Raw genomic sequence first — 23,085 nt, 5'->3', positions numbered from 1 at the left:
CACACACACACACACAAAGAGCTCGCACACACACACAAGACCGAGCATGTGCACCAACTCACATACACACATAAAGGAGGAGAGAACATGAGAGACACTGTATTTTTGAATGGACCTGTTATTGTTTTGTATGTTTGTCTTTTGGTCATTCATACTTTGATTTTTTTCCTCATGAATTTCACAAACGTAGCATTCCTTTGTACACATTTCCTGCTGACTAAAATACAGCACAGAAACACAGAGAAACCTCAAAGGTACGTACAGGAACTGAAGAACCCAACTCAGCACTTATACTCCTGGCCTGGATAGTGTTTCATCGTCTCATGACACAAGAGTACCCCGGTATCTGGCCGAGAGGTCAGATAGACACTTCTTCCTACGCAGTTACGAAACCAACTTAAGACCCCATTTAAATTGTGACCTAGTTAACTGTCAGGGCTGACGTGTTGCTTTATAACCAACGTACCGAGTTCGTTGTTGTAGAATTTATCTTTATTCATCCATTAAAAGCAGCAATCCCAAAAAAATACTTATACTGTATGTGTCTCCAGTTTTATTGTACAGCCCTTACTCATTCTCAGTCAAAAAGCTTCACAGGCCCAACAGGTGAAGTCCTGTTGGCCTGAAGATGTTAGGAGATGGAAGAAAGGATGGCCGATCTCCCCCCATCTCGGTCTTCCGAGAGATCATTTCCAGCCACTTCAAACATTCACTCTGGGTTTCAAGACTAAATCTCAGTAGCAACGTTTCTTAACATGACCCGAACTGTTCAATAAAGCCAGACATCCCACTTTTGACAATTTGAAATGCGCAATTGGTTCTTGTTAGATCATATTGTTCTCATTTTCCTCCAGTGAAATGCGGAGCTCCGGTCCTTCTCACATGGGCGCTGGTACTCCACACCTATCCAAACAAAGATGAGCTGAAGGCGCCTGTGGCTCCAAAACAGATCGCGTACATGGAGTCCGACGTCATCTGTTATCGCTGGCCGAGAAACGAAAGAAATGGTAGAAACTAATCGCGTGTCTACAGCCCATTAGTGGAGCCTCTTTAGAATAGACCCCAGCAGCAGAAACACAGTCTGAACAGAAGCAACATCTTTTCAGTAGGATGGAGAATGAATAAAAGCGTATTGTTATCACAGCCATTTGGCTGCCTTTTGGAAGTTGCTTAGCTGTTGAAACGTATAGCAAGGCAATCCTCATGTGTCGGTAAATGTAAATCAGTAAGTAAATAGTTTTAAAAAAGACTTGCATTCTTATATACACGCACACACACAATTATAACATGCATATATATTATTACTAAAAAACATTTCAACATGTTTGAATGAAATTCTCCCATTTGACGTTCTTGTTTGCCATCAACACGACCCCCCCTCAGTTGTGCTCCTGTGCTGTATCCAGACCGATGATGTCCTCCACCTTTCCACAACCCCACCGCCCGCCCCCCCCCCAGCACCACTTCCATTGTCCTGACGAGGATGCGGAACTCCGGCTCGCGCCACTGACCCCCAATCCCACCTGTTTCAACTGTGGGACCCATCAAGAGCAATCACGGCCATCACATCCCCTTCCTGCCATGGGAAAGTGGCCCGTCGCCTATCAAACAATCCCCCCCGCCCCTTCCCCTCCACGCCGCTGACCATCAGCCAGAGGGAGGGGACATCTGGAAAAGAGGAGAGGACACACAATGCACTGCACTCCCCCCCCCCCCCCGGACCCCCGGAGTCCCTCCCTAACACGCCTGCCAGAACATGAGAAATTGGGAAAATGTTTGACCTCCTGACCCAAGGTCAGGGAATACATTAAACCCCTCCCACCCCCGACCCCACCCCACACTCTCCACCTTCTCCGGGCATGGTTCCCAGATTTCCAGGACTATGCATTCCTCAGAAGGACCCCTGCCAGCCCCCCCGGTTCATGACCCATGGGGGTCCTAATGCCCCGCGGAATGCACTCGGTTCTGGGTCTGTACGTCTGGTGTTCATCCGGAGCGAGGCTGGGCTAATGCTCGCCGGGCTGGGTGGAGGGGACGGGGGAGATGGGACGAACACAGGGAGATGGGAGTTAGGGAAGTGTGAAAACCACGGTCCTAGAATGGAGAACTAATGCTGCCTCATACCCCCCCTTCCCCATGATGCCCAGTGTTTCACTTCTCACAAGTAAACAAGATAAGATAAGGATAATAAGAATGTATTTGATCTCTGTTTTTCAACCAACCAAAAAGGGAAATCTCTCAAGTGTTCACAACAACCACGACCAAAAGACAAGATTTCAATTTGGACACATTTTATTTAATATCTTTCTGCATTTTTTTTTGTTACATTTTATTTGTCATTCATTTCACCACAACAATGCTTGGTATCGAATGAATATCATCGTTGAAAACAAGAGGCATATAAATGTTTCGCTTTGGCAACACAGTTGAAAAATAAGATAAGAAGAGCAGGACGCGCCTTCGCTGGTCGTCTGCGCTCATTGAACTGAGCCCGTCAGCGCCTGGACCGTCCGGCAAACCTACTCCTTCACGTACGTCCTCACCGCCACCACGTCGCCCATCTTGCATTTCTGTGAGGACGAGAAGGCCCGTAAAGAGGTCAAAGACGGGCGGTAAGGCGGTAGGGAGGTCGGGAGTGAGAAGTGGCCCAGTGGGAGACGACGAGGGAGTGGACGGCGACCACCGCGCTCGATTTCACCACCGATGCGTGACGCGTATTTGAGTTTATGATTGAGGATTGAGAGGTCAGTTTACGCATTGACGCCTATATTAAAAATGTATTTATTTGGTAGAGGTTTGAGTTTATTCTAAATAGCCCTTTAAATAGATCAAATAAAAACCCATACCATAAATGGCTCGTGGTATTTAAAAAAAAAGAAAGAAAAAAAGATAAGGGAAGAGAAAATATGCATCTGCAAGCAAATTCTTAAGCAACATGGAAAATTTAGTGACAAAACAAAGTGAGGGAAAAAAGAGAGCACTCACCGCTACTAACTTTCCATCCTCGATTTCCCTCTCGATGAATGTGTCCTTGCCTTCCCATGTCTGTTTCTGCACAAGTTTGCCATTATCCATGGTCACCACGGTCTGGGAGGGGCACAGAAAGGGTTTATTAAAGCAGGGTGCATTCCAGCAAACGGATACCTCGGGTCAAAATACACTTGGGATGTGTTTTTTTCTTTCCCCTTGACCCACCGTTGTTTTCCTGTCATCAGCAGTCGTCTCCTCAAACGGTTCGTTGAGCTTAAACTTGATTTCTGTTGTTTTGAATGTACTCTGCGACTTCAGGCAAACCGTTCCGTCTTCTGAGGTCACGACCAGATTGGGCTTGGTACGGTTTCCCACCTGCCGGGTTGCAAATCCAACACCTGGATCGAGTACAGGGCACATAGACATTAATGCAGCTCAAAAGGGACTCCTTAAAAGTTATTCTATATGATCTTAAAACGGACTTCGCTAAAAATAACAAACTGCATCACAGAAAATGCTGTTTATTTTATACAAAGAATTCAAAAATAAAACATGCACAATAAAAACCATTAATCTTACCGATTGCCTTCATGTATTCATCGAAGTTTTCACTGGTGACCATCTTCCACGTCCCAACAAACTGATCAACCATCTTTGCAGCCTCTGTGTTATGCTAAGCAGACGATCTATAACTGTTTCCAACCCTCAAGTCAAGCCTCGGATGCGAGCGAAGCACTTTAAAGGGAGATGCGGAGGACACGTGAAGCCTGGACCGGGCCAATCACAGCCCCCGACGTCACAGCATCGAAGTTGGGGCGATTTCTGCCTAACTCAATTTTAGTTGGTGACAGGGATTTTTGGTAGCACTTTTTTTGACCTGTGTGCCAAATTTAGTTGTAGCCCACTGTGACAAAGGTGGAAGCTTGCGTCACTGTCTCTCAAATACCAGATTAGAGAGGGAAAAAAATCGACATGACACAATTTTATCTTCTTATGTTTGCATTGAGTCATCGTTTTTGGCAGACTCGTTCATCCAAAACGGGTTGCAGTCGGTGGCTGCACGAACACCGAGACCCCGTGTAGGAAGCATGCAAACACTGGAATGAAAGTAATTATGTAGATGGTAGCATAATGCATGCACACACGCACACGCACACACATAAAAAAAATCATATAGCCTGCTTCATTCTGCTGTACATTCATAATATAAAAAAAAAAAACAGTTCAACATGTACTCTCTTTTCAGCAAGCTGCACACCACGATTTGTTATGAACTTGTATCTTCTTGTGATTTTCAGTAACCAGCAGAGGCCCCCACTGCCTGAACTGGAACCCCCGGGGCCCCGGCTGGGTGAGTGGCGAGCCTCTGGGGCCCTCTGCTGGTCAATACCAATAAAGAAGAACCAGAACCATGGGTCTTTTAGTTTTTGTGTTATTTTTGTTTGTTCATTTTATTGAATCAACGGACAGTCCATTTCATTTTGCATTATACATAAACAATAATTACCACTTAGCCATGTTTTATAAAACATCATGCATCAAAATATCATGCATCAGAGTACAAAATAATAATAAAAATAACCTAACCAAATAAGGACAGAAATTAACCCATACTGATAGTCCTATTGAGGTTTAAGTCCTAAAATGGCCATTTCTGTGTATCTGCTTTATAAAGTCTATCAGTCACTGAACAACAACACCTCAGTGGTATGGAACAGACTTGGGTCGACCCCGCTGAAGTCTTAAAGCATTGATCTTACAGTCCAGCTCATCCATGAAGCCCTCATCCACGGACTCAGTATCGGTCTCCCCCCCCTCCCCAGCCGGGTCCCCGGTGGGCAGAAACACATGGAGCTCCGTGCGCTTCAGGGGAAGAGACGCAGCAACCGAAGCCAGAGTTCGGCAGCAGCCCGGAAGACAGGGTCTGCCGACGACAGACAGACCCTCTCGAGCGGACGAACCGCGACCGTATCGCATCATCGACGGTCGAAGTTCAGACCAGATCTCCGATGAGGCGACGCTCTCAGAGGGAGGCCTCGAAGGTGGCGTGTTGGGGCTGGGACGGATCGGCTGTGAGAAGTGGGTGTAGATCGGCCTGTGGTCCCTTAGGTTGTGCCGGGGGAGCGGACGCGTCGCATCGGAGTGGCGATGCCTCGAAAGGTTGTAGGTATTGCCGGGGGTCATTGAGGATGACTTGTTAGGCGGTGGGTTGGAGGGCGGCGGTTGCTTTGGGAACGAGTTGGGACGGTGGTGTTTTCCTGTGATGAGGATGTTCTCCCCGGGAGGGGAGAGGGAAGGCTCACTGAAGCTGCAGTGTTGAAAGTTGAATTATAATAGGGATATTAATTCAGGTCTTACAGCGTATATAAAGTACTTTTGTATACTTTTTTTTATGAAGCACGTTTCTCTCGCCTCGTTCTTTTGTGGGTTTACTAAATTCCTTTTCGAACCTGGAGATTTGAGACATTCAAATGTGTTGAGCAACAGGGGTAATAGTCATATTCTGTTCTATTCATCACCATGTTTAAAGCCTTTTGTAATTGTTTATCCAATGAAAATACATTTGATTGTAACAATTAAAGTTATCTGTTCCCATTGTGGTCCCCATTGGAAGTCTCACCTTGTTATATTCGATTTTGGGCCCTAAAGACATGAACGCCAATGCCAAATTCAACAAAGAACCCATATCGTATCCAGTATCCCTTGATCTACCCAGTTATTGCATATCCTCTTACCTCAGGGAGACTACAGGGGTCTTCCTGTGGGGTCGCTGGTCCGCGGTGAGCGAGGGAAGCCGCACAGGGTTCCTTGGAAGCCCCCCCGGGCCGCTCGTCGGGGGAACGGAGCTGGAGAGGAGGTAGGTGAACGTCCGGGACCTGGTCTTCTGCACGTCCCTCCTGTGCCAGGGCCCACCAGTGTCAAGCCCCAGCGCGGAGGCAGGCGGAAAGGCGCGGCTGTTGGTCGTGCTCATTGCGGGAACCAACTGCGTACTCTATCCGACTGTCATCCATCTACCCTACAGATTAGGCACCTAATTCGCGGCAGGTCCGGCAGCACCTCCAAGGCTCATCTTCTGAGCCATATGGTAGCGTTTTCTTCTTTAATTGAAGGACTTTGAGTTATCAAGACTGACTCCTATCCCCTTGGTTGGGTTGGTGCAGCAGAAGAAGCCTACCTGTGCAGTAGATCGTGAGCGTGAATGGCAACTGTGGGTGTTTGGGAGAGTATAAGAGGGGTGCGAAGAACTTGATTAATCATTGAAGGCCATTAATGATGCATGGCGGAGGTTGGTCAGGTGGACATCACCCACATTACTTTACCTCTGTCCCTCTTTCGATGTTTTGCAGGTCAGATTACAGACCTTGGGGAAGGGGGGTTGCAGGCCAGGTGGTGAATGGACAGGGGCTGAGGGAGCATTGACTCATCCTCTAAGAAACCGAGACCAAACAATGGGTCGGCATTAGCCAGCGATTGGCCTGAGCTGGTGCTGGTCATTCAGGTCACAAACCATACTTGATCGCCAAATCTGTGCCCGTTTTCATGTCTTTGTACATACAAATCCGTACAAAATATACCAGACCTTAAAGACAAGTATCTGATTTCTGTCTGACAAATTATAAAGAGGCCAAGTTTAGACACAACATTCGGTCCGGCTCAACAGCTTTCCCGACCGGGGCCATTTCATCACTGCTGGAGAATGTCTTTCGTCATCCTCTGTGGACCTCCCAAGCAGGGTTGACAGCCAGCCTCCAGTGCCCTAGGTGTGACTTGGCAGGGGAAACTCATGCCCTGGAGGCTTCTTGAGCAGGGCCTAGATTCACATGACCCGGGGATAGCCACAGGCACCTGCTCCTTAAGGTATTCATCCACACCAGTCGATTTAAATCTATAACTATCGGATTCCCACAATAAAAAAATAGCCTCAGAATTGTTTTACATTGGCTTAAATTATAACCACATTTTTTCTTTGAAGAATGAGTGCTTATAATGTGTTTCTGCATATACTATATGAATAAATGTTATAATTTTCTATAGCTTCTACAATGTACATTTCAAAAGAGGTTAGACTAAACCAAAAGGGACCAGTTTAAAATCTTTTATTTTGAAAGCATTCAAAGCATTTGGGACTTCCAGGTGCCATTGAAGTTGCCTTCCCTCTTCTCTTGTATTTCCTGCATCTGCAGATCCATCTTCAACCCTAACGGATGGAAAGTGGCACAAATGAACAACAAGCCAAGGAACCCAGACTTAACTAAACATCATGTACTGAACACCAGCCAGGAATTGACTAATGTTCTGTTCTACATGGCCTGAAACCGGACATGCTTACCCGTGGGTCATCCGATCGGCCCTGCAACTCGAGTCCAGTGGTCTCCCACAGCTTCTCACAACACATGAATAGTGTCTTCGGTTTAGCTAACAAAGGAAACAAAATACTTTTTTCAAATACATTCAATGCTCTATTAAAAGGAAATACAGCAATATGAAATTTGGGAACTTTTACCAAGAGATTCCCCCCCCGCCCCCCCCTTTTTATGACAAAATTAATTATTTATACACCAGTTAACTAGCTGTGGCGAGGCCTGCCTGGCTCTCGCAGGCTTACTTAGTTTTCCCTCTTAACTTTAGTCTGTAACCAGCCCGAAACGAGGAGCTTGGCTCCAAACTAAATGTGGTCGACCAATTAGTAAACCCAAGGGAGTGATGTATTTGATATAATTTTTGTTAATTAATATACATAAATGCTGCTTTGGAATTTGATTTATTTGACCACAACAAGGTTTTAACCTTAAAAAAAATGTAAGAGTTGACGGTTGTTTATGGCATTTACTTTTTTACTTGACTGATTGATTTACTGACTGGCCGAAGCTTATCCAATCGTCTACAAATTAAGGTTGCCTGGCAATGCCCCTGAACAAACACCGGGGACGACAGACTTTCCAGCCCTAATTAGCATGGTCTGAATATGGTCTGGCTTTGAGAGGCTACCCATTAACAATTCATGAAAGATGTCAATTTGTTACCTTAAATTGTCACTGAAGTTGGCCCAGCCATCGACCAGCTCAGCCACCGGTGGCCCCTGGCGGTTCCTACGTTGAGAGAGAGAGACACAGTAAGAGAGAGGCCTGGCTTGGACAACTACCCTGCTTGCACACAGAGAACACGTCACACCACTGAACATCCAACCTGTATCAACACCTTTTCTGAGTGTGAGAGAGAGTGTTTGAGTGTACAGAAAGCCAACCAATTAACAGACTTTGAGAACCATCCCAAACAAAATAACTGTTCTTGGGTATATGGTTGTCTTGATCATGCATTACATGTACGAATCTAAGGAAAATTGTGCATAGTACCTTTAGGGTGTTTTGAATGTTGAAAGTGCAATGGCATGGGTATAGTGTACAGGTCGATGGTACAGTACATCCTTCATGGAACTGCAAAAAAGTGAACGAGACGACGGAGGAAGCAGGACAAACTGCCACAATCCAAAGCTCTGGCAAAGGTCTGGAGTATGCAGCGGTGCTACAGAGCCAGGGCACGCCGTACTTGGCGACTGGATGACAACGTCAGGAGGGTGGTACTGCAGACACTTTATGGAGCTCAGAGGTGCACCTTTACGGAATACGGTGACCTCAGTGCGCCAGCTAGACCAATGAATCTGGGGGCCTTGGGTCAGCGGGCCCTTCCAGTGTTGGGCCGTGAGGGGCCCGTCAGGGGCCACAAGGGTATTTCTGGCATCACACTCAGAGGAACAAACTGGAGGGTCAATCGTAGCCAATCAGGACTATGGCTTGAGGAACAGGAAATGGATCACAGTGCAGATAAGACAACCTTGCAGCTCCTGTGAGCAGAGTCGTACGGCATACACAGATTATAGCGTTGCTTCAGGTCAAAGTGTGCTGCTTAGACACTGAAGCGTAGCAGCACAGGTTTGTACATTATTTTGTACAGGGTGAAATAACCCACAGAGGGGAAGTGCCACAAGTCTATGAAGAGCAGGGTGTGTCCCTTGACAAAATGTCTGGCTGGTCACTGGCATGACACGAAAAATAAATAGTGAAGAGTGGTACATTTGGCTCAGTGCAGACTAAACAGAGAGAAGACACTACACATGCAACTTTGAGCTCATCATTTCACAACTAGGCACACACATGGCAAAACACGCACACATACACACCAATGCAGCAGAGACTACCGCATAAGGACCCTCCCACCCCTGAATCCCACTAGTCAATGTTATAGAAATGGACCAGAAGGATTCACAAATCTGTGTTAGTGAATTTTTGCTGTCCCTCCTTTAAAATCCAGCCATTTGGCTCAACAATTATTCCTACAATGGTATTGCATCAAAAGGTTTGAATAAGAGGATAGAGAGTATTAAGATACATTGTGAATGTTATCACAAGCTTACCGTGTTTAAATAAACATACTAGTCATTTCACTACATCGGTCGAGGATGGTTCCCAGTTTGAACTTGACACTGCCCTGTAACCAATCCCTTGTCCACCGATGCCAATACTGATCCATATCTACATGGATTGAATGATCGGAAGTGACTGCCTGTTACGGAACAAACCCAATTTCTATTTATTTGGGTAAAAACAAAGTTAATCAAATACTAGAACATACCAACAAAGATCTTAATTTTTATCTAATGCTGACGTTTAACGAGAAATGGCATTTTATTATGCAAATTCTTCTGGGGCAATCTCAATGATTTTTCGTTTCGTTCTCTTCGGCAAGAGCTTTGGCACCAAGTTATAATTTTACACAGTGATACAAAGGATGGCAGAACCAACACCTAATTTGTAATACTTCAAATGGAAAGACCTTGGTCAGTAGGCAATATGCCAAATCACCATCACCTCATTCGTTGATGTATAATGACTTGTCAGACAATTATGAACATGAAGATCTACAGATTTCCACACTAGTATCGTTAGACTGGAGGGGTTGTGGTGAAAACAGAATAAAATGAATCTTGAGGAAATTGTCCTTGTCCGTATAGATTTCCCCGGCCGTAAATTCGACGATACAATTTAAGTCATCCATCAAATTTGCCTCAGATCTTTTGGCATTTATCAGTTCATTCGCTAGGTTTTTTGAGGTGTGGCTTGAGTTATTGGAAACCCTTTGAGTATAGTATTGGGGGAGAAACAATGTCGCCCACTCACCCTTCCGTCCCCAACACACACACACACACACACACACACACACACACACACACACACACAAACATACACACATTACAGAGCTTGAGGAGAGCTGGCAGAGCCCAGATTCGGGAGAGACATTGGGTAAAAAAAAAAAAGAAGTACAGCAGCCCACCCAACAACAACCCCCTCAGAAACGTTGATAGTACACCTCACCCTTCAATCCCAGCCCTTTACCAAACTGCTTGCTTTCCCAGTCCCACTGGAGCCATTTTGATACTTGGCTCGATGGAGATACAGGAGTGAATCCAAGGACCACTGTTGTTGCCAACCTTACATGAGCCAGTGACCGAGCCACCCACCATACAAGCCTGTAGCTCAATCACCATTGCTGAACTACAACCACAACACACACACACACACACTTGCACAAGGAAACAGTAAACCATTGCCAAAGTTACACACAATTAAAGTGAGAGAGAGACAAAAGAGATCTGCACTGTGATGCCATTCTTCTCAAGTGTGATGCCAGAAGCCCTGTATAGGTCACTTTGCAGAGTGACCAGAGTACTTCACAAAGAAAGAGAGGGAAAGACAGAAAGAGAGAGGGCAGTTAAGTAGTGTTGTAGGGTGAAAGGGGAGAAGGGGGATCTTTGAAATCATATCTTTAACATGGATGGACACTTACCTTCAACTTGTTCAGCTGATCTGTGTTAGCATACCTCTGGCTGCAGTGCAAACAAGTCCAGGCTCTACTGTCCACTAACTTCTGCTGAAGTACCCCTCCGCAACGCAACCCAAAAGCCGGGGGGCCTCAACTCTGGAAGGGGGCAGCCTGTCTGTCAGCTGGCTGACTGCGGCTATCCAACATACCCCGCATGATCCCCACAAACATGTAGGACGCACTCGCACAAACACACACAAACACACACACACACACATTGTTCTTTTCTCAGCAGTAAGAGTTTACTGTAGTTTGGAAATAAAATGGATCTGGCTGCCACTAGTTTCTGCCTACTGAAGCTCATCTGAATATTTGAAAAGTAGGACTCAAAATGTTGCTGTTGTTTCTTGATCCCCTGTATCCCTAATAGCATTACATATGGGGACATTTTAGGAATACTGAGATAATTAACTTAAAAAAGGTAGGGGTTTAGAATAAATCTTCTGGCCCTGTAGACTCACTAATGCTATTTGAAAAAAATTATACATTAAGGATATAGGAAATGTCTTGAATATGGTGCGATACTGTAAAGTATATTACTGTAAAAAAGGTAAAGCACCATAATATTGTCAGCAAAGTGTTTGCATCTCTCAAAACACTACATCGAGCTGCGGTACAGCTTTTAGCCCCTAAAAAGTATTTGGTAAACGTAAAATATATGACTTTGCCCTGTGGGTCTTTGGGGATATCCATTAACCAAACACTGCCCATAGCTTTCCTCAATTCTTCTTTCAAAAAGGAGTAGCAAAATGTAGCAATTAGGACTTCTTGGTTTGGAAACTCGCTTTTGATATTCCAATCTTTTATGATGATCAAACCTGTCAAAAAAAAAGAATGTACATGACACCAAAACAGACATAACATGAAACGTTAAGATATATTTAAGCAATTTCTTATTTTTTATCTGGATTAAGAGTATGTCATATTTGTCGTCCTCAATGGTCCATTTATGTTCTACACAAAGGATTGTACATTTTATCCAGATCCTAAAGCCTATCGAGGCAAAAAGGTTGGTCATATTTGCCCAAATATGCTCTTGTTAAAATCCTCTTATTTGTCAATATAAATATTTTCCTCAAGATCTTACAATTGTTAAAATCCGGATTTGAGTGTCATGCGATATATGTAACCACTGAAGGGACAATTTGGAAATGATAATGAATAATAAAAAAAGTTTTAATTTGTTGGATTTTGAATAATGTCAACTATTGGAGGAATAATTTGATGCCTAGGATCAAAAGCGAAACTTTTCAGTGACATAAGTATCGTTCTCAAAATGCTGTGTTTATTAATTAATTCTGCATGCCATATAAAAATGTACAATAGTTCTATCAGAAGAAGTGTGTAATAAATAAGATTGTATGGTATGGTATTAAAATATATATATTTAACATAATATCCAAACTTAAATGTATGTTTGGATGAATAGTTCTGCCATTTGACCTCAATAATAATAAAATATAAAAAAAGGGAATTAGTGCTTATGATCTTATTATGAAATTATTTAGGAATTTAATAATTATCAGTTTTTTAACAACCCAACTCGGGTCTGGGGTTTCCTACAAGTCTTGCCATAAGTAAGCAAACTTCTTCCCCAACAGCTGATTGGGCATGATCACAATGCTCTAATATAGTCTTGGTGCAAGTCTTCAGTAACACACAAGACTTGAATTCACTTCACAAAATTGTAAAGAAAGAGTAAGCTACAGAGGAATAGCAGCTTTTAAGAAAATCGAAACTACAAAGCTGTGGCAAACATCTCTCTTGATATTTCACAGAAACTCGTAAATCACCTCAAAAGTAAGCTGGCATCAAAGCCAATGTGCTTACAACTGATTGATCAAATACTTTTGCAGTGCTTTTTGACCCCCACAATCGTTCCCACCAATAATAATGCTGTAATCTGATCTAATTGCCTGAAGCAAGGCTCCCACATGGATGCAGTTAGTCTCAAGTAAAATAGAACAATTACTCAAACACTCACTTGACGGTGTTAACCAGAGCAACACAAACAAGCATTCGAGGCTCAATGATAAAGTTCAATACATTTATTCAGACTTGTGAAGAGCATAAGGGTTGTCCTATTCTAACATGACGGCAAATATGTCATCACTTGGTTTGATTGAGAGTCAAATGTAACAATGTCTTTCTTGTCTAAGGCAGCTCACTTAAGCACCTCTGCTGCTTCCCTATGAAGCTGTATATTAGATTCACATTGCGAGGTTCTTCCTTCTTTCAAGCAAGGCTGAAACATTAAATTACACACCAACAATATTGAATTGCCCAAGGAAATGCAACAGCTTTTTACAATTGTTGCAAGATGAAGATCGTTTTGACAATTATGTTAAGATTCCACAAAATTATCTAAAATTGAGACATTTCAACATGAATGCACCAGTGTCTGCAAGTCTCAATTATAGTTAATAATTGGCATTTGTTTCTAGTATACATTTCACATTTAGCAACTCCAGATTAGAGTACCAAAGGAAGTTTGATTGATGCAAAGTTTTTCCAGGGAGAAATTTATGAATATCAGCCCAAAAAATTGCGGATTCTGCTGACAAAATAATTTCTTTGTATAGACATTTGGAACATGTCTGATTTAGTATATTATTTTTTTAAGGGACGTGCACAGGTTCCTATCGAAGAGGATACACCTCAAATAGGCAAGATCAATAATTAAATGCCATTTCTCAATTAAGTTCCATTGAGATATCTTAAATCTCCTGAATGACGGGGTCATGGTTTTATATGGACGGGACCCTCAAATGGAAATGAGACATTTTAATTGCAAACACTACAAAATATATAACATGTCGACTAGCTGCAATGATCTAACTAGGCCTGTGCTAGCCAACAGAAATAGATTTTTTTTTTAGTTCAGATCATAGCCTCACTATGTAACCGACCTACCGTCAATACTAGGATCAACTATTTTAAGAGAAATTCAATTTTGGAACTAAATAAAAAACAGGAACTCACATCAGAACTATTTTTGGACTTGTGCCGAACCTGTCATTTTAAGAATTAGAAACGAGTGGATATGGATAGCTTATGGTGGGACATTTTATCTGGTTTAAAAATAGAATTTTTTTAATAAAGTTTTTCCCTGTGCTGGAACCAATTTTTGTCTTTATTGTATCACATGCTTTAACTTCAAATGTATGGCAAAAGAATACAGCCATAGATAGAGAGGTGAGAAAATGTTACAATTTTTACGTCACAACCACTCACAAAGCATGAAACAAGTGTAGAAGGTAATAGATGATACATGGGTCGGATAAGTACCTACCACGGACCACAGTTACATGGTCCCTACTACTACTAGTCCAAATTAAAATAATGAAAACATATATTAGGTGCCATAAATGACTTGCTGTGCTAAAAGTGCACTAGGAAACTTAAATACAACATTTATGACTCAACAAGGTTTGCCCTAGGAGGAACTACACAAAGAGGGCTGCCGCTGCTGGCAAAATGGCTGCCAGGGCCAGCGTTTAAAAGCGTGGCTTCTTGGCAGGTCCGTCAAACTCCTCTCGGACCCTGCCAAACCCAGGGTTACCAGGACCCATCCCCCTGGGACCTCCCTGGGGGAAGCGCTCATTGCGCTGTTAGGGGAATCAGTTTAGCATTCAGGCAACAAGGGGAAAGGGGTCAATTGTGATGTTCAGTGTGAGAGCACACAATTCATGTCCACGGGGCAGGAGTGTAGCAGCATTAAGAGAGTGAGTATGTGTTTAGGTTTGTGCATACGTGGCAAGAGGTTTTTTTTGCGAGATCAGTTTTACAACACAACCGGCAGATGACACATCCGAAGGTACCGTTCGTTCCAATATGGAGATCCACAGGTGCCACAGGTTACATACGGAGAAGGAAGAAAGGGTAATGCTTTCGTTAGTCAGTGCCTACCTAGCGTGGGACTCCAGTGCATGCCAAAGATGGATCTACCAGCCTCAATGCTGGCACCTCAAAATAGAAAAACATTGAACTACCAATACAAAAAAAGGTGACTTGATGTATGCTCCTTCCCCCCTACAGATGTGAACGAGCAAATGTTACATTTCACCAGATATTTATACCACCAAATGTGAATTTCCCCCCTTAATGTGTGCAGTTGGATGCAGTCAACGAAAATATGAATGAAAATATTTGCTACCAAAAGTGATTTAAATAAAGCTTACTTTTCAATCAATTTTTCCCAAAAAAATGTGACAAAGTAAACTAATCTTAATGGTGCATCTACATGGATTTACTGCCAACTGGCAGGAAATGTATCAAACTATTCAATCAGTGGAAGTACTGTAACAGTGCCAGAAGTCAACCAATTGATAATTGGCAGAAATTGACCCCAGACATGATGGAACACAAGTACGTCAGCAGCACATGAAATCAAACACCACAAATGGACATTAAGCACAAAGACTTTTCAGATGTGATGGTCATTTGTTTCCCATTATTCGCAAACCATCCAGACTAGCGCCTTGGGAAAGGACCAATCAAACAACACCGTTCAAATGGATCCAGCTTCAGTCTCAGTGACCTTTGCAGGAAAAAGAAAAATCAAAATACCTCTGCCAAGAATATCAACGTCATCAGAATGTGCCTAATTTAGTGTTTGGCCAAAAGCTACATATAACGTATTTCAATATAGCCTATGTGTTGCACCTTTATCATTTTAGAAGGCCGTTGGCGGTAGACTGAGAACCTATCCAAAAAAGCCTAGGTCAAAATTCATATCTCTGGGTACGCTTAAAAAGTGGCAACCCCTTAAGACAATCAATGGAAAAAAAAACTGGAATACTTCCTTGCAGAAACTTTTTACAGCCATGACATTCAATAGATGTGCAAGTGTTGTTTGCGTATATGCAAATGAAATGCATGTCATTCCATTATTTTTAATTGCAAGCAAAATGGCATGTTTCCTAAAGGCCGAAACACACCAAAGCTTTCAATCCGCTCCATTGTTACTCGAAGAGCACGTTCACAGCTCACTGCGTAACCGCAGTTTTGTCTTTCAATGATCGATTTAAGTGGACTTCATGAGTGAGTCCATCCGGGATTAGGGGCGCAGTCACACTAGGCCATCTGTACCGTGCCCAAGTCCGTTTGACACCTAGTGTGCCCCTAAAGTCTTGATCGTTTGGCTAGTGTGAGCACCCCAACCATACTCAAGTACAGTTCAATTACAGATGCTAATGAGCCGACACTCGCTCACGCACGGATACGCAACCTGAGCTGGATGACGTATACTCCATGAGACCCTTCTACCCCTTTAAACAATAAACATGGTGGCCAAACGGACTCAACAAACGGACTCGGGCACGGTGCAGATGGCCTAGTGTGTGTGCTCCCTCAATATGGCCCCCAGGTGGCCAAGGACACAAGAAAGGTCAGCTTCCTTTGTGCTCTACACAAAGTGTGTTTCAGCCTTAAGAAAGTGTGCACAAGCTAATTGGACAGAAAATTGTTTGGAGGGAGTCGATTTTTGCTGTAGATAAGAAAAAAAAGATCAAAATCAAGATTTTCGTAACCAAAGAAATCAGTCAGAAAATGTCTGATATCGTAATCCAATACCATGGTTCAGTTCTGAAGCATGCACGTGAGAATATGGATGGTGTAGTCCAATGTCCAGGTCTTATTTGGAATATTGTCAGATGATGGCAGTCTAATATTATATAAATATTATATATAATATATAAAACATCCTGGCAAAAGGCCAGTAACTCGGCAAACTCGAAGATGGTCATGATGTTTGCAGAACATGCAGAAAGAAAATCGCTGCAAAAGTCTTGACCATCTTCAATGTTAATGCACATTTTATATGATTTTCATGTTAACGAGGTATTAGCTAAATATTTTTAATGTTTATGCAAACAAAGCATGCATAGTGAGGCTAATTGTATTTGTGTCTTTCAATATGAGTCTTGGTGAAATGATTTCAGTGTGGGTATCAGTGCTGTGTGAACATTTTCAGCACATTTAAAGAACACTGTGATAAATGTTCATACAGTTTCATCACTATCTTAATCCTTGTTGTAGCTAATGTGAATTGTAGACCAGCAATGTAGCATTTGGATATGTCCAAGAGCACAGATCTTGAGGCTCAATTTGATCTTCAGATATCATCATAGGTCCAGTATAGTACTACAGGTACATGAGAAGGGAATGCACCATGGCTCAGCTTGGCTCCCCAGCAGTTAAATAACACTTGCTTGTTTCGTATTTTAAAACACCAGCAAACAGTCAACCCACACTAAAACCTTGATTGCTTGCTTCCAAAAAAGTTCCTTGGGTGAAAATAAAGAGGTTACCTCTCCAGAATATTCAATACATTCCCGCATTATTACACAAAAAGCAGTTTTGCAAAAGGACTTCAAACGTTGCCAACCTAAACTACTCCAAAGTTCTTCATGTACACACCACGAGTAACACATTATTGGCCCCGAGGTCAGCGCTTTAACTTCCAAAGAAGAATGACACAAAATAAAAATAGAAAATGTTATCCTTAGAGACGTCATTGTCTTGCCAGAGAAAGTGCCTGTCTGGCTCAGAGAAGACAGGACTTGCAATAGCGACCTACTACACAGACACCGGGGTCTTATGAGAGTGAGCAGAGCCCTTCAAAAGCTGGTCTACAGACTGTATCATTTCACCCTGAAGAGAGAGGTTCCTGAAACGATCAGTTTTAGTGCAGGTTGACTGTTACTTGACTGGGCAATAAAGAAGTAAGCTCTCACAGGATAGCAACTGAGGGGGGCTTGCCTGGCCATTGAAATAGCTGGTAAAAACAAATCGGCAAAACAGCTGGGAGTGCGCTCCCCCAGGATCGTCCGCAGATCCACCACCGGATGTAAAACCTATGTCAGAACCCTGGCCGTGTTTGGCCTGCAGGGCTTATTCAACAAAAACAATATATTCTGCTGCCAACATCTTCTCCCAGCAAGGGGAAACATAGCCAAAGGTGCTAGTGGTAACTACAGATGTTCCCAGGAGTGGGATACCTTACCATTTCGTTGGGCATCATGCCTCCAGGAGAGGGTCCTCCAATCCCACCCTGCTGTCCCTCAAAGCCAAGTCCACCCATGGGGAACTTCTGGTTTGGAGAGCCAAAAGGCATGTCTAACAAGGACAACATGACTACATGTCACACATTTGGAAAAACAGATTTCAGAGGAAAAACAAAAAGGAAAATGTCAGAAAATGCCCCTAAGGGCTTCATTGAAGGCAGTTTTTTTACTCGGTTTTTCACTCTACAGCCTACTAGGCTATATAAACAGCAGGGAAAGAAGCTTATTAACATGTTCTGACCACCGTGGTGTTCGGTTGCAACACTTGTTTTTCTTTAATTTTTATTAGACTTGGCAACTTACAAAACCTTGGTCAACAAAGCCGTTATTGATCATATAAAAGGTCAGTTAAATATAAGGGGGTAGCCTTACTAATAACAATGTCCTTCATCTCTATGCATACCTTCCCACAATCTGTCTTGCATGTCTGTCTGCCTCTTTGTCTGGTCTGGTTATATAATAAACAATGTATTTTTAAGATGTTGGGAAAATTTCCCCCTGAAGGACATTAGAGGATGGGGGACCGGCCAGCAATTCCTTTTTGTAGACTACACCAGTAATAGGATGTGATTTTATTGTTAACATTATTGAAATCCTTATTGATTCAGCTTTGTCAAGGTAAAATTAAGCTACGAACTACCTGAAATGTTATGTATTGCCACTTTACAGTATGCAAAAGTAGGATATGCGTGCCAAATAGTGATTTATAAACGATGTTGGATAAAATGGACTAAAATGTTTGCACATGTGAAAATATTCAGTAATTACTCACCAGCCAGGCCCATGGCTCCACCTTGGTTCATTCTCATATCGCGTTCCCGCTACAAGAAAAAAGTAAAACATCAAACGTAAGTAAAACACACTTCTTACCAAAAGTCCATTTGTCAAACACATACTCGGATTCCAAGTTCAAACTTAAGCCGTCATGTGGTTTAAGGTTTCACTAGGAGTTATAGTTCCTGATGCCATGGAGGTGGACTCACGTTTTCCATGAAGCTGCCCATGCCCCTGTACTTCTCCTCACGCTGGCGCCTCATTTGCTCCTCCACCTCCCTCTTATGGATCATCTCCTCCTCTCGCCGGCGACGTTCCTCCTCCTGCCTGCTCAGAGAAACCACATCAAATAGACCTTGAGGACCACTAGACAGGCAGCAGGGGACACTCAGTGAGATTAACGTTACTAGCAGTTCTGTCAATGGTGTACAGGTTCTGAATTTACTAAGAGACATTAACATTTCGTTTTGGTACAAAAAAATGGGAACTGGATAGATTGATTCATGATTCGAATAATGATACAAATATTTTATTTCCAGGAATATTGTAAAGCGGAATCTGTTTCAATCTCTAGCATGCTGTCGTAACCGAAGCTCAATGCCGATACCAAGATGAAACTTCATCATGCCCACCTGATCTGCATCTCCTTCCTCTTGAGCATCTCCTGGCTGTGCATCTCCTCCATCCGCCGCAGCTCCTCCTGTCTCCTCAGCAGGTCTGTAGACCCAATAACCACTCAATCAACACCATGCGGTACCAGCAGCCTGGTTAAGATTGCAAATGTAGGTGAACAAGACACCTGACACAACACAGATTCAGGAATAAGACTTGAACAGAGACTGGTCTCAAAGGTTACGAAATATCCATATATGCTGAAGAACCTAATAATGAACCAAAAGGTCACTGCGTTTCATACATTAAATATAGACAATGACCAACTTAAACCAGTCTCGCTAGAACACCGGTGTTACACAATCGGATCAACACTGACCTTGGCGGAGAAGGTTAGCCTGGTGCTCATGGAAGGCATCATCCATCTCGCTCTCCAGCTTCTCACGGGCCTCACGCATGTTCTTGTCCACTTGCTGCCTCTGCTGCTTCTCCATCTCGTCCAGGGACTTCCAGCGCTTGGAGTACTCAAACTCAAAGGTCCCCGGCCGGGCGAAGCGGGGTGGCTCCTCTCGCTCCCTATTGACGAGTTAAAAGATTAGCCCAGCAGTTTCCAAACTATTTGGATTTATGGCTCATTTAAAAATCTCAGTATAAGTATAACAGTGATGATGCAGCTTTGGTTTTAAAGAATTTAAAATATTTCATTTCAGATACATTTCACTCACTCACCAGACAGTACATTATGGTTCAACCAAGAAGTTTTAATCTAGGGTCCGAACGGCCTTACCACTGACTAAACAAGGTGGATTTTAGCACCATCAAACCACGAATGAATACACCAAAAGGAACACTATGGCAAAGGGTATCCTGTCAATAACGACCAGTTATTGACAGACTTTGAGCTGCTACTATAATCAATTATACACCCGCCAACACTCGCCCCTCACACCAACAAAGGAAAGTGCATATAAGTTTGAAACCAATGTGAAGCCATCTCCAACCCCCATCCACCTCACAAGGACTATCTGTTTGTCAATAAACCGTGATTGGGACGGTTTACATTTGCATAAGATGCATAACATTTGCCCTAATCAACACATCGCCGTGCACCTGGCCATAAGCGAAGCCTAAACCCACACAACTTTAGGATGCAAATTAGAACACAAAAACGAAAAGGCACATGACCTGAGTTTCTTAATGTTTTTTTTAATTCCCTTACTTTTGGTATCTGGGGTTTTTCTGGGCCAGCTTCTCTGGGAGGCCATCTTCGTCATCGTACTGTTCCAGGGGCTCGACAACCACTGGCCGTGGCGAACTGTGGGATCGGAAGACAGAATAAATATATTAATAATGGGTCAAGACAAATGGAACCAATTAAATTTCTCATGTGGCCAAGATGGACATGGAATTGTTTTTCCGCATTTCAATAAATCACAAAAATTGACTTACGTTGTGAGCAGGAAAACACCCTCGTTGCAGCGGTCAAGGGCCTTCCTGGCAGCGGGTTTCGAGGCGAACTCGACGAGGCCCTTGCCTGAGGAACGGCCGCGGTCGTCCACAATGACAACCGCCCTCTCCACCATCCCAAACTGTGAGAAGGCCTCTTCCAAGAGCTCATTGGAGACGAAGGGCGAAAGGTTTTTGATTGAGAGGGCCGCAGAGTGTGTTGCGAATCGCACACGTAGTGGTCTGCCTTTCATGGGCGTGTCGTCCAGTTCGGCTTTAGCAATCTCTGCCAGCGCTCTCGACTCCTAAAATCGACACCAGAATGAGATGAGACAATTTGGAAATGACCCTTCACAAAAACATTTTTTTTTTTAAAACCAGAATATAATTGAATCTCTATGACCTTACCAATCGAATGAATCCGAAGCCTTTGTTTTTATTGATAAAGACTTCGCTTGGCTCTCCATACTTGGCAAACAGTTTCTTGAACTCCTCATCGCTGATATCGTTGGGCAGGTTACCGATGAACAGACGGCATCTCTGCGTGTAGGTCTTCTCACCGGGTTTGAGAAGCAACGATAAAGTTGCTTTGAGTTCCTGCAGAATTGTTAAAATCAACGTCAACATTAATGAAGTATTCGAAAGAACCATCAACATTTATCATAACCAACTCTTACATATCTTAATAAAAACATAAGGTGACGGTCGATATTTCAAGAATCTGTCTGTTTTAGCCCCATCCCCCATTGGTTGAGTGACAGGTGACAGTTTTGACCTACATTTGAATATAACCGTCACCAACACTGTGTAATTAACTCCAACTACACGTGAATATCAATATTAAAATAATTAGAAAGGGTGGGCGAAATAGTCTTAAAAATGTTACATTGTGTGGATTAAACGAAAACCGATGCGATACGACAGCTGTTTTTGACACAAGATGGCGGATTTTCAAGAGTATCTTTAGGGTTGTTTGTCTGTAGTCACAAGACATGCCGCCGGCGGCGTTGACTGGCATCTACAGAAGATTGTAGGTCGTTAAAGCAACCCTCTTGCCAAACACCGCCCATAAGTGCTACTCCGAGTTTACAATTCATCACGGTTTCCATCTGACACAAAACCTGTCTGCATGCTGTCAGATTAGCTATCCACAACAAATATATAGCACCAATATAAACAACCATATTTGATACTAAAGCAGTATAAAGCAACAAACTTCGACAGTGACAATATTAGCAGTGTTAGAGGAGAGTATATTCGATAGCATGTCGTTCATGTTTAATAGCATAAACGAACCGTAGGGTGTCCACCTTCTGGTCCACTCTCTTGCTTGTGCACCTGCTGCTGGGGCCTGGGTCTGTTCATCTGTGGAGACTGCTTGTGGCCTTGGTGGCTCATCTGCCTTTGCTGCTGGCCATTATAACTGTTCATCTGAGATTTCGGGTGCTGGTGCTGGTTCAGATTTCTATTGGCCTGGGTCGGTGGGGGCGAAGAGAGGTTCGGTTTCGGTGGAGGCGACGAAATATTCGGCTTGGGTGGAGGCGATGAAATGTTCGGTTTCGGAGGAGGCGACGAGATCTTTGGTTGGGGTACGGGGGTCACGTTAGTGGGAATCTTCTGTTGTGGCTGCTCCTTCTGGTGTTGTGGTTGTTGCTCCTTTTGCTGTTGGTCCTTTTGTTGTTGTTGTTGTTGTTGCTCCTTCTTCTGTTGTATAGGGCCTTTCATCGTGAGAGCCGGGCCTGGTGACGGAGGAGGGATGATCGGAGTGGACTGAGGCTGTTGTGGCTTCTGCGGAGAGGTCTGTAGACCCTGGTTACCGTTCGGCGGCTTGTTGAAGTTGTTACTTATCATCGGTCCGCCTCGGTTCTGGTTCTGATTCTGGTTCCCGAAAGGGTGATTCCTGAAATGTGGGTTCCCCATCAGTCCTCCTCGCATTGGGCCAACGGGGCCGCCACCCCTGCGTTGCTGAAAGTTGTTCATTCCTCCGCCGCGATTCCTATTGAATCTATCTCGAGACATTTGCTGTGTGTCTCGAGTTATCGTATGGTTAAAATCGAAACGCTGGATACGAGGGGAATTGTCACGGAAATCGACGCTTTCTCTGCCGAGTTCAATAAGTAGGTCGACGATTCACTCAAAATGGCGAAGGGCAGTGATAAACGGGACTAGACTCGATGACCAAATAGAAGGATCCGCCTAGCTGCTTCTCATTGGTCGTTAGTTATTGATGGGCGTGGAATTAGTTAGTTCGATAACGTGATAGCTAGATCAATTAATTAAGCCCTAAGGAAATCGAGGCACCCAGAAGCGCAACACAACGCTTAAATTTCTTACAATA

The 23,085-nt window shown here is 43.5% G+C and overlaps 2 protein-coding genes across 3 annotated transcripts; both read right to left on the bottom strand.

Annotated features, from left to right (window-relative positions):
- Positions 1 to 2,300: 2,300 nt before the first annotated feature.
- LOC307084523 (fatty acid-binding protein, heart-like) lies at positions 2,301 to 3,669 on the bottom strand. The gene is made up of 4 exons (XM_079748941.1): positions 3,550 to 3,669; positions 3,196 to 3,368; positions 2,986 to 3,087; positions 2,301 to 2,570 (listed from the first exon to the last, which is right to left on the bottom strand). Exons 1-4 carry the CDS (start codon positions 3,620 to 3,622, stop codon positions 2,520 to 2,522), a joined length of 399 nt encoding a protein of 132 aa, XP_079605067.1. The 5' UTR covers positions 3,623 to 3,669; the 3' UTR covers positions 2,301 to 2,519.
- Positions 3,670 to 7,052: 3,383 nt separating this feature from the next.
- On the bottom strand, positions 7,053 to 22,884 carry LOC307084962 (paraspeckle component 1-like). Of its 2 annotated transcripts, none has more exons than XM_079749520.1 (12): positions 22,044 to 22,884; positions 21,156 to 21,344; positions 20,751 to 21,052; positions 20,521 to 20,616; positions 19,681 to 19,877; positions 19,322 to 19,406; positions 18,899 to 19,016; positions 18,688 to 18,736; positions 17,855 to 17,967; positions 7,995 to 14,456; positions 7,301 to 7,386; positions 7,053 to 7,168 (listed from the first exon to the last, which is right to left on the bottom strand). In XM_079749520.1, exons 1-10 carry the CDS (start codon positions 22,764 to 22,766, stop codon positions 14,346 to 14,348), a joined length of 1,983 nt encoding a protein of 660 aa, XP_079605646.1. In that variant the 5' UTR covers positions 22,767 to 22,884; the 3' UTR covers positions 7,053 to 7,168; positions 7,301 to 7,386; positions 7,995 to 14,345. The 2 variants fall into 2 exon arrangements, with proteins under 2 accessions (XP_079605646.1, XP_079605647.1); XM_079749521.1 differs by having other exon boundaries at positions 7,995 to 8,060.
- Positions 22,885 to 23,085: the final 201 nt, after the last annotated feature.

Source organism: Pollachius pollachius (assembly GCF_949987615.1).
Source record: "Pollachius pollachius genome assembly, chromosome: 13".
NCBI classification, from domain to species: domain Eukaryota; kingdom Metazoa; phylum Chordata; class Actinopteri; order Gadiformes; family Gadidae; genus Pollachius; species Pollachius pollachius.
The sequence above is the reverse complement of the archived record's forward strand: the minus strand, read 5'-3'. Positions and strand labels throughout refer to the sequence as shown.